An 18,205-nucleotide genomic window follows, 5' to 3' on the forward strand; every position below is an offset into this window, starting at 1 on the left:
AATGGCTGAATGTGTCCCAGAAAGTAAAGTCTTCCAAAACAGTTCCACATATGGCAGGGTATCAGACACTGTGACAGATCATGCATAGCAAGATACTTTCAAGCAGGGGCCTTTCATAATTTCTTAACACATAACATATGATTTTGGCTGTCTCTATAGCCACCTGCCTCCCTCCAATTCCTCAAATGTGTCTACCATTCCTAAAGATTTGCCTATCACATGCTCCCACCCACAATCCCTGCTTTTGACCCAGTATTTCCACTGATAGAAATGGGTCCCAAGGAAATTATAAAAAGAAAAAAAATGTAATGCTCATGAATACAACCTAAGTACATGTAAACAATCTAAATATGTAACAGTAGATGCATAAGAAAAAAAACCTGTTCTATAAATTATGCATGCAGGAGGGCAAGGCCTAAAAGAATGAGATACATTTTAGTCAGTTGTTGTGTGAAGGTGGTGGGCATTTAAAAAAGCCATTAGCACAAAATATAAATCTTCGGATAGGGGATGTAATTTCACATGTTTAAGATTGAAGGCTGAAGCCCATGAGGCACAATACAACCCAAAAGAGGTTTCCAATGCATCTAGAATAAAATCATGGTTTCATCAAAATGAGCCTTCCACTAAAGAAATCACTCTAGCAGAGGGAAAAATATAGCTAATAACATTACTGAAAGGTAAAGCTAAAAGTGGTAAGAACCACAAGAGAGGGGCTCATGAAATGCTGTCGGAGTACAGACAAGAGTTTCGTGCCTTTTGATGGGGTGGAGGCTTCACGGAGGAGGAGGCATTTGAGTGAAGCTTTGAAGGAATGTAGGGCTTAAAGATATGGGGATGTGGAAAAAAAGCACTTGTAGCAGAGGGGGTAGCCCGAGTAAAGGTGAGGAAGAAGAAAGTGTGGGCGTGCGATGGGATAACAGAAGAGTTTAACTACATTGTAAGTACAGACTCCTGCAGTAGTTTGTTATGCTTGGATGCAAAGCAAATACTGATCATCCATTTTAGGAAGAGAATGAAAAATGAAAAATGAAAGGAACACACGTGATCAAGCTGGAATAAAATTAGATTAACATTCTTTTTTTGGGGGGGAGGCTTTGATTTAAATCAATTAGTTTCTCTATAATTTTTTTTTAAAGAATTATTTAGTCACGAGAGAGAGAGAGAGAGAGAGAGAGAGAGCGAGCCCACCTGAGTCAGGGTGAGGGGCAGAGGGAGAGGTAGAGAGAAACTCATGCAGGCCTTATGTCCAGCATGGAGCCCGACTCAGGGCTCCATCTCATGACCCTGAGATCATGACCTGAGCTCAAACCAAGAGTCAGATGCTCAACTGACTGAGCCACCCAGGGGCCCCTCTCCATAATTCTTTTTTTTTTTTAAAGATTTTTTAATTTATTTATTTGACAGAGAGAGAGACAGCGAGAGTAGGAGTACAAGCAGGGGGAGTGGGAGAGGGAGAAGCAGGCCTCCCGCCGAGCAAGGAGCCCGACGCGGGGCTTGATCCCAGGACCCTGGGATCACGACGGGAGCTGAAGGCAGACGCTTAACGACTGAGCCACCCAGGCGCCCCTCTCCATAATTCTTAATAACATTGTTTCTTTTGGCTTTTGATTTAAAACAATCAATTGCTGCATAATCTATTCCATTTTTTTACTTAATCTCTCTTATGATACTTATCAGAGCAGTATTTAATTTTTGTGTGCACATTGATATCCCCCACTAAACTTTGAGATCTTTGAAAGGAGGACTGTGTCTCATTCATCACTGAGTTTCCAGTATCAAGCAGAAAGCCTGGAATATGCTTGCCTCACTGTGTGCTTATCTGTTGCTCCTGCTAGACTGAGATTTTTACTCATTTCTCTCTCCTTAGTTCTTAGCACAAGGCCTGATATATAATAGAGGTTGAATGTATGTTGAACTGAGATGGATTAATTTCCTTCCTGTTCTTAGTCCTCTGTACCTCAGTTTCCTCATTTGCAAGTGTCTACTACCTCATAGGGGTGTTGTGAAGATTAAGTAAGCACTTAGTGTAATGCCTAACACATAGAAAATGTTCAGTAAATATTAGCTGCTATGATTATCATCATCATTATTGTTTGTTGTTGATGATAAGGCTTCCAGACCTGCTGATAGGGATAGGCCCCTCAAACTGTACTGGTTTTGGTCAGAGTTGTCTTAAAACTTAGCTGACCTTGCAGGGTATGTCCATTAGACTAGAAACTCCCTGACAACAGGGCCAACTCACACTCGTCTCTGGGCCCACACAGGGCCTGACACAATACATTCTTGTTGAAAAAAATGAATGAGTAAAAGCTATTCACCTCCAGCCCTTCTTCTCTGCCACTAGACCATGAGAATACAAACACCTAAAATCTAGTTCCCTCTAACTAGGAGACAGGGCCTAGGGAGCTCTGTGCTGCCCATGATTGCTCTAGGCAACTCCTTTTGGTTTTTTTTGGTACTTAAGAATGTACACATCTGCCAAACTATTATATTCTGAATTGTGTCTGAAATATGCCATCTGTCTGAAAATAATTACTACCAAATTATCCATGTAAATAGCAACACATGAATTATTTAATTATTACTAGCATTTCTACAGTGAAATCATGGGACCCCTAAAAACATTCTATAATTTGATATGGGGCTGATTTTTCATTCATGTAGTAGGAGGCATTGTCCACGGTGTTCAGTTCACTTTATTTTTTAAAGTCTGGCACTATGCAAGGAAACTTCCAGTTGCCTTACTTCATGTAACTTTTTTTTAAAAATATTTATTTATGAGAGAGGGGGAGGAGGGAGAGAAAACCAAGCAGACTCCGCACTGCATGCAGAGCTGGATGCAGGGCTCGATCTCATGACCCTGAGAACATAACCTGAGCTGAAACCAAGAGTTGGATGCTCAGCCAACTGAGCCACTCAGGCACCCCACCCTCATGTAATTATTATAACTACTCTGGGGATGGTCATCATTATCCTCATTTTACAGGTGAGAAGAATAAAGCTCAGGGAGATGTCATTTTCCCAAGGTCACATAATTAACAAACATCAGACTTAAATCTTAAGTATTTTACCCCTATATCAATAGGGCTTCTAGGTAGAGAGTATTTTAGTATCTTCGTAGGGCTCTTAGGTAGATGAGAAGTTACTCCACATATCCAAATCCCTTTATTTTGTTTTCTACATCTATTTCTGCTCTCTTGTAATCATAATCTGAACTGAAATTTGCTAGCTAGTCCTCATCAATTTGCATAAAGGTCAAAGAAAAACGTTTTCTAAGTAACATGGGCTACAGAGGAGTTTCTGGGGAGTCATGGAGGCTACACAGGTGGGGTAGCAGAAGAGGCAGGGCAGTGGGAAGTAGGAGGCCTTTAGTCATAGTCAACACAAATAAAGGACAAACCCTGTCTGTATTTTGAAGCTGAACAGAGCTAAGGAACCTCAAGAACTGGATACCCACCTACTGCTGGGCCCTGGGAGCCCCTGAGAGGGTACTAACGATCCCCTAAACACATAGGGTTTTAGATAAGATCTGAAGGTGATTCAGGTAAGAGTTAGAGATAAGCAGTATGCTACACATTGGTTTTGGTTGGATCGGTTTTAGAAGGATCAACATTGAAGAGTGCGTTGGGGTGGAGGGATGTACAGCTCATCTATGGGAAGCAGAATGAATTCCAGCATATCCCCAGTGTTCATTTTAAACACAGTAGAGTCATAGGTCATACCAAGACATTATCCTATTTTTGAAAGAAATGCCCCTTACCCCAAACAACAACAACCACCAAAATAATTAACACTACATCCAAACCAGATTCCTCCAAGAGGTCCAAGGTACCAATAATATAGAAGGCAGCACTCTACATAAAAGACAACCTGGCTTGGCTTCAAAAAATATCCATCCGGCTTCAGGAAAAGAGGCCTTAAAATTTTATTTACACAGGTGCTGGCTCAGGTTTCTATTGAATCTGGCCTCAACATACTTTAAAACATGCCTCTGGCTCAACAAGGGAAACCAATGGCTGAAGAACATGGAGGATAATTTATGACCTTTGTTAGCTTTTCTCCTGGCCTATGGCTGTGGACCTGCTTACCAGGGAGGTCAGACAAGTCTTGAGGATGAAGACACACAGAAAGCTCAGACACCTTCAAGTCTAAAGCCTGGAAGCCAGGAGATACAATGAAACATGTGCTTGCTTAGCTGTCTGGGGAATGTTACACACAGTGCCCTGGAAAGCAAAGAAGGAAGGAAGAGACTAACCTTTGCTATATTCTTATACAAATACTATTGGCCCTTCTGATCAGTAATTAAGTAACACTAGAGAGGTGTGTGTGTGCGTGTGTGCGTGTGTGCGTGTGTACATTAACCAGGGCACTACCACAAATACCATTTCCCATCTTTCCTTTCTGGTTACCCAGAGGACAACATAAGCGTATGTGTGCCAATGACTAAGGCTTCACTCTAGGAGAAGGAACCAAAATTTACTGGACACCAGGAGCTGTGTTACACATCATTTAGTTCTTACAATAGCCATGTGAGCTATTACTCTCCTCACAGAAACACAGAGAAGTTAAGTGACTTGGGATTGAACTCAGGTCTACCCATTTCCCATGGCTGATGCATAATAAAGTATACCGCTGACAAAAGGACACACCTGTAGTATCCATAAGATTTTAGAGATTTATTTTAAATATCTAGAATGTTATAGATTTACTGCTAAATTCTTCAAAACCATATAGTCCAACTACTCTATTATTCAGATGGAGGTTTTGTGATGCAAAGATGGAATGAGACATACCTAAGGCCACATGATAAATCAATGGCAGAACCAGAGCCCCTTTGGTGCTCTTGCATTGCTTCTTGTTCCACTACCTAGACAGCAGCCTACTTCCAAAAAGCTGAGATTAGAGTAGGACAGGAATGAACAGCTCGACATGGGGTGGGGCAGGCACAAAAGGCTGACTGAAGGCTGGTCAAGGGACCTGCTGCATGTGATAAGGGGAACTCAACCACCTCTGCATTGTATAATGTTTCCCAAATAAGCCTCTTGCTTTCATGTAGTCCTGTCTTTGGTTAGTCTGTTCCCTCTTCCTGAAGTTCCCTTCCTACCTTTTTGTACCTAGCAAATTATTATGCATCCCTCCAGACCTAAATCAATCCTTAACTTTTCTGTGGAGCTTTCTCAAACGTTCCAGGTAAAACAACTCATGCTATGAAACTCTCCCTAAAAAAAAAAAAAAAAAAAAAAAAAAAAAAAAAAAAAAAAAAAAAAAAAAAAATCCATACACGTTTATACACATGAGACCTTGCAAGAATCTTCATACCATAAAATGTCTCATAGAGCCCTTCTACTGTAGACTAGCATTAGTACTCATTCCCCTGCTAAAGGGAAAAACCTATACTTACAAAGATGCTCTTACACGTGGTAGGAAGCAGAGGGGACTCACAGGAGCTGAGCACTTTCTGGGAGCCAAGGGCTGTTCTAAATGTTTATTATGCTGCCTCACATAATTCTTGGGGGTTTCAAGGTAACAATCTCTGTGACTCTACCAATTGGCTGCGAGGCCAGAGAGCCCCTCAGATAAGAAACAAGAAATCTCTAGGAAGCCCTAATTTCTGCCAGTTATATGTTCTGTGAACCTGGAAAAGCCATTTCCTCTCTCAGCCTCAGTTTCCTTGTCCATAAAATGGCTTGGCCAGATTTTTAGATTTCTAAGTTTCTTTTCTTCAAGTTTTAAAAGATTAGCATTTTAAGAGCCTGTGATGGCAAGCACTGCAAATCTTTTGTCTTTTCATCAAACAGCAATTTTAAAAGACAACAAGACTGTGACTTTCTACCTCTGTCCTAAAATATAGCATTTTTTGTTTTTGACATCCAAGGGGAGGAACATAAATTTCTCTTGTTCCTGGCCCCATGGAAAACATTCTGTGGTACATTCTGAGAAGGCTCAAAGCCAAGGGTCAAGGAGTCAGGCCTCTACCATTTGTATGCATATGCTCTGTCTCTGAGCTCTTCCCTTAGCTTGGTAATGAACAAAATTTTCTTGAGAAAAGGTGTTAAATTATGCTTTCTGTTCTGTGACCATGTGATGAGAGTGAATTTAAAGCCAGGAAGGCTGGTTGTATCAGAATCAGAATTTTCCTTCTGAAAAGTAGGAGGTGGTGAAAGCAGTATGGCTCGCATCTCCCTGGTCTTACCTAATGAAGAAACTGCTGATGAGCCACCAGCTCTTTTTAAGTATTTGGGGCTTTCTTCGGAAGACAAGCTCCTGTCAAATTAGTGCTACTCAGTGGCTCCTTGGTTTCTCCCCACAATACTTACGTCTTTCTGTCATTTCTGACTCTACTGTTCCTCTTCACTGTTGCTTTTCTTGCTTGCCTAAGCATAACCCTTTCTTTCTACTTTGGGTAAGTTTTTATATTTGAGGGGCAGCTGCGCTATAGCAGAGTGACTTTGGACTCAGAACACCTGGAATCAAATTCCAGCTATTCCATTTACGATCTGTTGATTAACTGGCAATGCCTCAGTTTGTGCTTATGTGGACAACCACAAGGATGACTTTGCCTTCTGTCCCAGATGATTGTGAAGTTCAAATGAGCAGTGGATATTGTGGTCCTGCATTCATTGAAGAGATTTAAAGACATCCAGGATTGGGGCACCTGGGTGGCTCAGTCAGTTAAGCATCTGACTCTTGATTTCGGCTCAGGTCATGATCTCAGGGTCACGAGATGGAGTCCCGGGTCAAGCTCTGGGCCAGGTGAAGAGCCTGCTTAAGATTCTCTCTCTCTCTCCATCCCTCCCCTCCACTTGCACATGCATGCTCTCTCTTTAAAAAAAAAAAAAAGATGTCCAGGATTATGATCACTAAGCTCTTTGAGGAAAGCTCTATATCTTGAGTATGTGAGCCCAATACCCCACATGTAGTAAGCACCCAGTAAATGTTTACTGGCTGAATGCATGAGCAGATTACTACCAGGCCTGTTCTTATGAGGTATTCAGTAGAAGACAGGCCCTAGTCTAGCCAGGAGCTGAGGAGATTCCACTGTGGTGCCCCAGGAACTGCAACAAAGACTGGAAGAAAAGGGACTGAGAATTCTAATCTTTATTCCCTTTATAAAGATTCATTTACCTCCAAATCTCAGTTTCTTCTTTTGTATAGGAGGAAGTTTCCTCTTCTCTATACTCTTTTGGCAGGTACAAGCTCACCTGCCTACTTGAAATGCTGAGAGCAGTTGCCTAGCCATGAAAAGGAGTGTGGACACCTGAATAATAGGTTCCAGAAGTATGCACACATAGCTATTATAACTGAAGAGATTGTTTTTTGAAATAATGGCTCATCGCAGAGTTCGATCATTTTGAAGGATAGTGTGTTTCTTGCTATGGGACTAGAGGCCACAGAAGTAAGAAATAACTCCTACCTTTGGAGAAAAGGTGGTTCTAACATTTACCGTTTCAACGGAAGCCAAACTGCAAAGATCTACTACACACAGTTTCACAATTACCAAGAGATTCTGTGAAGGAGAGAAAAAAAGTCTTGGCTACAGTATATGGGCTTTAAAAATATAGCAGATTGGGGAATAGTAACACAGGGTGGAAAGCAGGCAATGGATTCAGAAGATCTTGCGAGTGACATAGCAACTTCTTGTTAATCATTACTTCATAAAATGTCCATGCTATAAACAGGCACAGAGCACTATATAGCAGTAATGGCAAATTTGTTTTTGAAATTTTATTTTTTTGAAGATTTTATTTATTTATTAGAGAGAGAGAGAGAGCACACAAGAGAGGGTAGAGTCAGAGGAAGAAGCAGACTCCCCGCTGAGCAGGGAGCCTGACGCGGGACTCGATCATGGGACTCCGGGACCATGACCTGAGGCGTAGGCAGTCGCTTAACCGACTGAGCCACCCAGGCGCCCAGCAATGGCAAATTCTTGACATGGCTCCCAAACTGGGCACTAACAAGAGACTTCAGTGGATATCAACTTCAATGGGTTACAGAGCTAAATTATTTATTCTGAAGGCCTGTGGTCTAGTCTTGTTATGGGGACAACCAGAATTAAGCCAGCCAATGTGTAAAGACAAAGAATTATGGGGAAATATATGGCAGATCCATAACTCAGCTGACCACCCAGGCCCTGCTTTCTATCAGACAGAGAGTTTTTCCATACCACTTAGTATCAGATAGTCTCCAAAGTCCTTCCTCTTTACCATCTGGGTTTTATGTGGCATCGAGCAAAACTCATTCATATATATTTCATAGCTATCCACAAGCTTACAGTGCAAAAGTCTAGAAAACATACGAAATATTTTCAATTTCTGTGTATTGTAAAGGGGAATGAGCTACTAGATCATTAGAAAAAAATGTGTCCTCTTCTAGCATCCCTATGTTAATTTACATTTTTCTGGCTTACTAAAATAATGCTCAAGACCCAGAGGCCACCAGACCAGGCATTCTGAACAAACAAGACATGCAAACTTTGGCCATTCGGAAGAATGTTTAAAATTAGATAATCTAGAGAGTTACTAAAATACCAGAAGCTGGGAAAAAGTGAAATTTACTATGGAGATTTGCAAGCACAGGAGTGACCATCTAAAGCAGGAGTCAAAAACTACAGTCCACAAGCTAAACCAGTGTGCCACTTGTTTCTGTGTGGCTCAAGAGCTGAGAAGGATTTTTAGATTTTAAATGGCTGAAAAATATCAAATATATATATATATATATATATATATATATATATATTGAATGGCATGTGAAAATTAAATGAAAGTCAAGTTTTATTGTAACACAGCCACACCCATTAGCTTACGTTATGTATTGTCTAGGGCTGCTTTCAGGCTACAAAGGGAGAGTTAAGTAGTTGAGTCAGAGACCATATGGCCCACAAAGCCTACAATATTTACTATCTGGTCCTTTACAGAAAAATTTGGCTGACACCCTGATCTAAAGTCTGGCTTTGACATTTAGAAAACCCTGAGACAGATAAAAGATAAGAGGAACTTTGTGAAAAGTTATCTAGGATCGGTACAATCAGGATCAGTCAATTCCTTGGCCAAATATACCTGATCAAGGCTCTGTTGAAGCTGCAAGCAGATCTTCCTAACATAGTTCATTTGTCCCTGGGAAATGTTACTCAAAAAGCCAGGGAGTGAAGAGGACACTGAAAGACACGAAAAACTCTGCAAGACTCCAAACAAGAAGTAATATTCAATTCCACATGAGTTGAGGTGGGAAAGAGTGGATTTAAAGGACAGAGAGAGTTCAATGAGGGTTCACTTACATCTCTTCCCTCACAAAAACCTGGGGTGAGAGAGGGAATCAAAGCCATACTTATATAAAATTTGCCAAGAATACTAAATTGGGACATATTGTAAACATCAGTGACGATGGTGTAATTCTTTGAGTCCAGAATGTAAACTACAGTTTCAATTTTATGATGTGTACCAAACAGCACTCCATGTGTACAAAACAAATGGATGTACAATCTCCAATGTTTTACTAGAAAATGTCTGAAAAATAGTAAATTCTTGAGCACACAGAGCACATGATGAACTAATTAACCCTCTTTGAAACATGATGTGGTAGAGATGGGGATTTATGTCCTGACTGTCCAGATGAGAAAATGGAAAAGAAAGGAAGTTATCCAACTATGGTCACAATGCTGGGGGAAGGGGGAATCTCGGAGTGCTGAATTTTAACCTAGCCCCATCCACAGTGCACTTTCTCAGCTGGCTCTATCCTCATCTGAAAATTGATTTTTAAAAGAATGGGAGCTAAGGTTCACCAACTGTTAGGAAGGCAAAATCAAAAGTGCATATGGGTAGAAAGGCATGTTCATTTGCTGATGTAATAGTTTTGACAGTGATGATGTATGTAATTTGTAGAACCATCATCAAAAGTCAAAGCTGGAAAGGCATATTAAAAATATCTGGGGGCACCTGGGTGGCTCAGTCTATTAAGCATCCGGCTCCTGGTTTTGGCTCAGGTCATGATCTCAGGGTCATGAAACGGAGCCCGGCATCAGGCTCCACACCGGGCGTGGAGCCTGCTTGGGATTGTCTCTCTCTTCTCCTCCCCCCAACTCAAGCTCACACTCTCTCTCTCTAAAAAAAAAAAAAAAAAAAAAAAAAAAAAAAAAAAAAAAAAAAAAAATCTAGCTTAAGTCCCTTATTTTACAGACAGAGAAAACTGAAGTCTAAATAGGAAAATTAATTAATCAAAGCCAGACAACTAAAACCCCTCTGAGCCCGTACTTCTGTGTATGGGCATCACCTTCCTTTGATTTCCTGGCCTTTTAGATGCCATACAACATGCCTTCCCCTGTCACCTCCCTGCTCATCCCATCACCCCACCAACTCGCTGATTCTCCTCATGCCTATTTCTAGCCCACAGAACGTCCTCCAACTGCATGAGCATGTATGCACATATACACACACACGCACACAAACACACACTGAGTTTTCACCAACCAGATTTTAGTGATTTTACCCCCATGGCCTAGCATCATTATTTTTTTTTAATCTCAAAATATGCAGCTACCTCCCTGACTAGCCTAATCATCACCCCAAACTCCCAGAATCACTGACAATGAGAAAATGTGGGGCTCTCTCCTCTTCCTCCTCAATAGGAAAACCTGGCTAGATTACAATTGATTCTGTGCTGAGCCTTGCACCAGTGACAGCATTAAAGCCTCATGCTTTATGAACTACCAAAGCTAGAAATGGATTTCTGTCTGACGTGCCAGGCTTTTAAGTCTTGTACCTGTGCCCAGTCCAGAGATTTCTGAAACCATGAATAAAGTGGTAATCAACACTCTGAATACTCAGTCTGACTTAACTGACAACAACAAACAAATGAGGAAAAGAAAGATTTGTGTTCCCACTCTCTCCAAGACAGGTGGAATTCCAAGTTTCAACAAGGCAGATTCTGAATCACTTTCATAAAGGCCATTGGGGTGATAAGGACACATTGTAAAAATGGGGGAAAAAACAAATCAATAAATGTTCTCTGTGGATAATAAGACAGCCCATTGCCTTCAAACGGAGATAATGACAGCAGTAAACTACAGCCAACAAGCTTTACAGGTGGGAGAAGAAAGAAAATGCTTTTTTTTTTTGCTTTGCTTTGTTTTTCTTGTGTATGTGTGTGTGTGTGTGTGTGTGTGTGTGTGTGTGTTTAACCACCTTCTATCCCTCAAAGGACTCAGGACTGGAATCTGGGGTTCATATTCCAAAGGAACCAAGGGGTTTGTAGCTTTTTAAGAAATCCATTTGTGACTTTTTGTATTTCAAGCAGTTGAGAGTATTTGGCCCCATGGGCTCAAAGAGGCTCATTTTCTCAAAGAAAAAAATTAGGAAGTTTCCCTAACTTAAGCGATTTGAGGGTCTAGAGCATTTTGAGACCTTGCTGGATTTCCCAGTATTCTGTAAGTTGAGTGAATACCCCTTTCCGCTTCCTTATTCTCAAATAGCCCAAGACCCACCTCTAGCCCAGCTCCTCCCAGGAAGCCCTGACAACTGCCATTCTGCCCTTCCTCCTTCAGCCCTAACTTCGGCAGAAAGCTCCCATGTGGGATATGTTATGACAGCAAAATAGTCCCTTTTACAATATGTTTGACCACTTTCCCGGTTTTCCAAAAATAACAATATTGTGACCCAGATCTGTAAAGCCCAGAGGCAGCATCAAATACAATCTAATCTATCTGACTATTGAGTTTGCTTGTTCAGTTGCATACTTGAACACTTTCCCCAACTGATAATGGCTGCTATTACTGTGGTGCCTGGGCTTACTGACATACTATCTCTAGATGAGTGCTCTGGTATATTCTCTGCTCTACAGGCAGGGCCTACTGGATGCTGGGGTCAGGGGAGGAAGCACATTCTCACTGGGGAAATTGGGGGGATCTGCTGTCTTTGGGCTGTTGCTTACTTTCTTTTCTGACAGCCATCCTTCTTACACTAGTATAAGCTAGTATACCTTATACTAGCTCAGCACAAGCAGTAGCAATAGGCCACTTGGGGGTATGGAAGGAACATGCAGCATGCTTTCAGTAATACTAAAAGCTAGCTGTCTCCTTGTTGCTTTGGGGACTGGAAGAAAACAAAATAACAATTTTCTGTTTTGTAAGTATTCCTGCCACCAGTCTAAAATGATGAAAAGGCAACCGTTCCAATTGGCTGTCAATGAGAAAACCAGTAAAGGACACCTGCTTTGCACCTTTTATCTAAATGCCAAGAACTCCCTGGAGCTTCTGTTGTCCTCTGGTGGACATTTCTGGTGAAAGGTGTGGCTTATATACCTGCCACTTTTAAGAGTGTCCTCAGGGTTTGTAGCCCTTAACTAAGGAAAGACTGTTTTTGTTCTGACTTGGAACTCAACACCTCTAGGCCAGTGAGAGAGAAGGAAAGGTTTTGGCAGGAAGTATTTCCTTTGTGGAAAGTGGAAATAGGAGTAGATACTGGTGTTTGGCAACTGGGTTTGCCCCCAGAGCAGAGCATGTCTGTCTAGGGGCTGCTTATCAGTGTCCCGTTGAGAAAAGAAGCCCTTAGTACAGGATGGGGAATGAAGAGGATGCGTAGGAGGTTTGAGCCCAGGTTGATTGGGAAGGAAGGAATCACTAGCATATATGGGAAGTCTGGAAATGGGAGTTCTTGCTGTAGCATGTAGGCTGAGCACCTCTAGGAGCTGATCAGACCTGAATTGTTCTAAGCTAAATAAGACTAAGAAGCCAGGGCTTGAGCCTACTTAGCCAAATATAAGATGCAACTTAGCATAAGGTGCTATACCAATGGATAGGCCCTGAGGAAAAGTCTATGGAGAGAATAAAGGAGTTTTTATCACTCGGGCTCCCTATTTACCTAGGGGCCATTGATGCAAAGAAGTCCCAATGAGACAGCAGCAGGAGGGAGCAGGCGCACAGACTGATGGTCTGCTGAACAGCAAGAACACTTCCTTTCTGGGGCTAAGGCCAAGGAGACTTTGTGAAGGAACAGTCCCACATACACTATAGAGAATGGGTGGGGACTCAGTTGGGGTTTCTCCACTTCTAACTTCTCTAATCAAGACATTTTCCCCCCTCACTCCACAGCAGAGTGAAACACAAGCAGGGAAGGAGTTAAAACTTTTCGAATCATTAATTTTCTTCCATTCCTAGGATTGCCCCAAGCTCTAAGCACCAGATAGGATCACCGTCATTGACTACGTGTTGCCTGCTGTACTACCAAGGTTACCAAAACCAGGGGACCAGCGAATAAAAACAAAAAAAACCCCCCAAAACCCCCAAAAAACAGAAAAAAAACAAACAACAACAACAACAACAACAACAACAACACCTTCTTCTTTAGGTTCTTAGGTTCTTTGAGAGGGTCCCACCAGTGACCTTGTCTCTGGGATGATAAAATCCTGGGCTCTGGAAGATTGGTGTCTCTCAATAGAAGAAAAAGGAGAGGGAAAAAGAAGTGAGTGTGCAAGACTCTTTACCTTCAGCGGCTCTTTTAAAGAAGACTTTGCAGCTTCCACAAGTGAGAGCTCCATAGTGACAGCCAGAAGCTTCATCACCGCAGATCAGGCAGGTCTTCTGGGGTGGAAAGTAATAGTCAATGGGTAGAACATGGTCCCTGGCAGTCTCCAAACTGAAAAGACACATGAGAAACAATGAAATAAATGGCAGTGGCTGGCAGAGATAAGAGCACAGAAGTCTGAGGTCTTCAGGAGCAAACTTATATGTGTAAATTATTAATTTTTATGAAATAAAATTATTCCTTACTTAATTGAGTCAGTGTGAAGCTGATTTTTTTCCGGTACTTCTAGGGATGACGTTTATAGGGTTTCCTGTCATGTAGACAGAGCCTTTTTGCATCCTGCTAAGGAATTCGAGAAGTTCTCTGGGATCAGCCAAGTCTCATGGGCTAAGTTTACATGAAGGAAGGATGAAGACAGAAACCTGAGGTTAAGGTATTTAACTTAAGGTGGTTCTGGCAAAAATTTCAGAGCAGTTAAATGGTTATGAACCCAGCTCTATGGCCTTTCCTTATCCAAAGGGAGATCTAAGGCAAAAACGTCTTAACAAAACAGTTTGGTATTGCTTTGCTCTAAGCCTCACTCTCACCTGTCAATAATATTGCCCAACCTACTGAGCTACTGTTCTGAGTGGCAGTTTAAATTGTATAAAAGGATAAAAATCCTTTAAAATGAATACACAAGTGAGGGATCATGATTCATGTTATCATACCAGTCTGATTTGGTCTTCTCCTGCCCCCCATTCCTTCACTTTCCTTAGCCATCTCTTGTAGATCACGTGAACATCCCCTCGCCATTCTACAACACAAAGTAGCAGAATCCTTATTTTTTTTTAAAGATTTTATTTATTTATTTATTTATTTGACAGAGAGAGACACAGTGAGAGAGGGAACACAAGCAGGGGGAGTGGGAGAGGGAGAAGCAGGCTTCCCGCTGAGCAGGGAGCCTGATGCAGGGCTCGTCGATCCCAGGACCCTGAGATCATGACCAGACACTTAATGACTGAGCCACCCAGGGGCCCCTGGCAGAATCCTTGTGCCTGAGGCTCTTGTTGGGAAATGATACACAGGGATGTTGGAAATTTCTCACGCTACCATCTCAACACTTGGCCATTAAAATACTCATAGGGTCCTTAGGCTAGGATGGAGCTTCAGGGGTCACCTAGTCTAAACTTCCTATCTCTAAGAAGATCTGTGGTCTGAGTCCTTTCAGATGGATGTGAAGGAGAGGGTCAGAAAGCCAATCCTGAAACCCTAAAAGAAGTGCAATTCTGAGTCTCCCATAGTAATTAATTCAATATTAAACAAATGAAACACGGTTCTTCTAAGCACAGGTCACATTTTTTTCCTCTCCGATGCTCTAAGCATCGAACAAAACTCGAGGGGGGCACCTGGGTGGCTCAGTCCTTAAGCGTCTGCCTTCGGCTTGGGTCATGATCCCAGGGTCCTGGAATTGAGCCCCACATCGGGCTCCCTGCTCAGCGGGGAGTCAGCTTCTCCCTCTCCCACTCCCCCTGCTTGTGTTCCCTCTCACACTGTGTCTCTGTCAAATAAAAAAATAAATAAATAAAATCTTAAAAAAAAAAACAAACCTCGAGGGACCTCCTGGGTTAATCTGCCTAAGGTAGATGACAATTGCCCATATTCTCATCTACAGGAATACAGCCATATTTTTTTATGAGCACTTCTTCCTTACTAAGGAAGGAAGGAAGGAAAATAAGCCTTAATGACAGCCTACTTGCTGTGTTGGGTGATTTCTACACTTCAAAACAACTCTGAGAAACATTTTTTTTCTCATTATATCATATGAAGAAAGATTCAGAGAGGTGAAACCCAAAATGATTTGACAGCAAGCCCAGGATATCTGGCTCCAAATCCAATACAGTTTTCATTATCCTATCATCTTCCTGCCACTCTCTCACTTTCTACACATGGCTCTTTGATTATCATGCTCAGCATAGTCATCAGAATCCAAAAAAAAAAAAAAAAAAAGAATCCAAAAAAGCATGAAATGTTATCCACCCCTCAATAACCATGGATCAGCCCTGGCAGGGCAAGGGCAAAGAAAATTTTAGCTTAAGCTATAGTTGACAAGCACTTTACCTCTAAGACACAAATATTAGCCTTTATTCAAGTCTCAAGTACAACAGAAAGCACTCAAAAAGTTTGGCTGATATGCAAACCCAGCAGCTGGCTACGGTTGCCTATCTTTCCCCCCAACAAGCTCTCCTTTTCCTAATTTGACTTTGGAAAGCTAGCAGGAGTTTGTCCACCAAACCAAGACTAGCAGGACCACAAGTTCCACAGGAAAATAGCTCACTTCCCATATATAAATGGGCCAAATGTTAAGAGCATTATTCCTTTGGCTAAAAATGTCATTTCCTTAGGTAAAAAATGTATCCCCATCCTCATTCATGAAACAAGGAGAAGCAGAAGTTTTTTGTTTTTATTTTTTGCAAGTGTCTTCATCCTCTTCCCTCTTTTTTTGACTTCTGGAACTAATGCTAGCCATTCAAATAAAGTAAAAAAAACAAACAAACAAACACAGAACATGTATTTAGGCACTTTATGTGCCTGGCCATTTCATATATATCATCTCACTTAATCTCCCCCCAAAACCCTGCCAGGTAGCTCCATATCATCTCTATATTATAGGAGAGGAAGCTGATGTTCAGGAAAATTGAACATGTTCAAGACCACTCATCTCATAAGTGGGAATGCCAGATTCCATCCTAGTTAAGTCTGACTCCAAAGTGCCGATTCATAACCCATGACTAACCATGTTGTAAAATTGAAGGTTGAAATTAGATTGACTCAACTCCTAGCACCTAGCCCTATGAACCAAGCAAAGGGCTAGGTGCTGGGGATATTGTGACAATCAATATATTATTCTTGCCTCTAAGAAACCTACTATCTAGTAGAGAAGACAGACAGGAAGCAAGAAACTGTAAAATAACATAGTAGATGATATAAAAAAGCAGAGTACAGATTGCTGTAGATGAGGAAGCACTTTAAAGACATGAATGTTTTTTCGAAGGTATAAAGGTATATAGGGGTAAAGGAGATGATGATGATAATGATAGTAATTTTTATCATATGATTGGAAAATAAATATTAGATATACAATATGGAAACCTGAACAAATAAGAGGTCTTTTTGAAAAGAGCCTTTAAGGAACAGAAATTTTCATCCATTTTAAAATACAGTTCAAATTGTTCAAAATAATCTAATTAATCAAATTTATAATCAATGCTTAAAGACTGAAGAAAGTCATCAATATTTTATTAGATAGAAGTTTAATAAAATGCACTATTTACAAAAATAACTATAAAAAGGAGGAAGAAGAAGGGAAATAATAAAGACAATTTTAGAATCTGAACTTTTCCTAATTACAACCCATTTTGACTACAGGATATCTGTTAAACTCTCCAGGCTGGTGTCTGCCTACCTATCCCTCCTTTTTTCTGGCAAAATATTTTGGATAGCACTCTCACTGACCCTGGCCTAGGGTGGACAAAAGGCAAATTTCAGTTCTGCCTCATGGGCTGAACTTTGGGTATTGGAAATGAAAATTGCAACCAGAGTCTCTATCCCAGGTTTATATCCTAGAGAAACTCATGCACATTTGTACCAGGAAGCATGTGTGGGAATGGTCATAGCAGCTTTATTACCAAAAGCAGAAATGATAAACATCCACTAAGAGGGGGCGCCTGGGTGGCTCAGTTGTTAAGCGTCTGCCTTCGGCTCTGGTCATGATCCCAGGGTCCTGGGATCGGGCTCCCTGCTCATCAGGGAGCCTGCTTCTCCCTCTCCCCACTCTCCCCTCCCCGCTACCCCCTCCCCGCTCGTGCTCTCTCTCTCTCTCTCTCTCGCCATCTCTCTCTCTCAAATAAATAAATAAAAATCTAAAAAAAAATCCACTAAGAGGAGAAAGGATAAATTACAGCATGCTCATTCAATAAACCACAATTCAGCAATGACAAGGAAGAGAATACAGGTACGCATAGGTAAATCTCACAAGCTAATGTTGCATAAAAGACATAAATCACAATAGCCTACATATTATATGATTCCATTACATACAGTTCCAAAAAAAGGCAAAATACACACACACACACACACACACACACACACACACACACACACACATATATATATAAAATAACATATACACTCAAGGGAATAATAAACCCCAAATATAGGATAGTGGTTATTTCTAAGGGGAGACTGTGGTTAATGATATAAGGAAGGGGGATACAAGCTGATTTATGCATTCATTTAAAAATATTAAGTGTCTATCACATACGAGGCACCATACCAGGTCCTGGAGTTAGAGGAGTAAACAAACAAAAACTGGTTTTAATGTTCTTATTCTTTAATCAGGGCCCATGAGTGTTTATTATTATGCTGTATAACTAACTTATATGATACCCGCATGCTTTGTATGGCTATAACAGCACATAGTGAAAGAAAAAATAACAACCTGAGAAGTTTCTAACATCATCCTAAATAACAGCCTAAGTGCAAGAACAGCAGAGGTTTGCTTTGAGAACAAGTAAGTTCAGAATTTGCATGCAGCATTTGTATTTCTTCTTGCCTCTCCTGGGTTCCATGCTCACTTATTATACCTATGCAGGACATTCAGCTTTATAAGTCTGAAGGAAAAGTGCTGCCATAAAAAATGGAAGCTT

The 18,205-nt window shown here is 41.2% G+C and overlaps 1 protein-coding gene across 1 annotated transcript in view; it reads right to left on the reverse strand.

The window, feature by feature from the left end:
• Positions 1-18,205, reverse strand: part of AR (androgen receptor) — a 185,875-nt gene that overhangs the window by 61,067 nt on the left and 106,603 nt on the right. The window contains exon 2 of the mRNA XM_027608800.2: positions 13,477-13,628. Within this exon, the coding sequence (XP_027464601.1) occupies positions 13,477-13,628 (152 nt within the window). The remainder of the gene's footprint in view (positions 1-13,476; positions 13,629-18,205) is intronic.

The sequence above is a fragment of the Zalophus californianus genome, chromosome X (genome assembly GCF_009762305.2).
Source record: "Zalophus californianus isolate mZalCal1 chromosome X, mZalCal1.pri.v2, whole genome shotgun sequence".
Classification (NCBI taxonomy): domain Eukaryota; kingdom Metazoa; phylum Chordata; class Mammalia; order Carnivora; family Otariidae; genus Zalophus; species Zalophus californianus.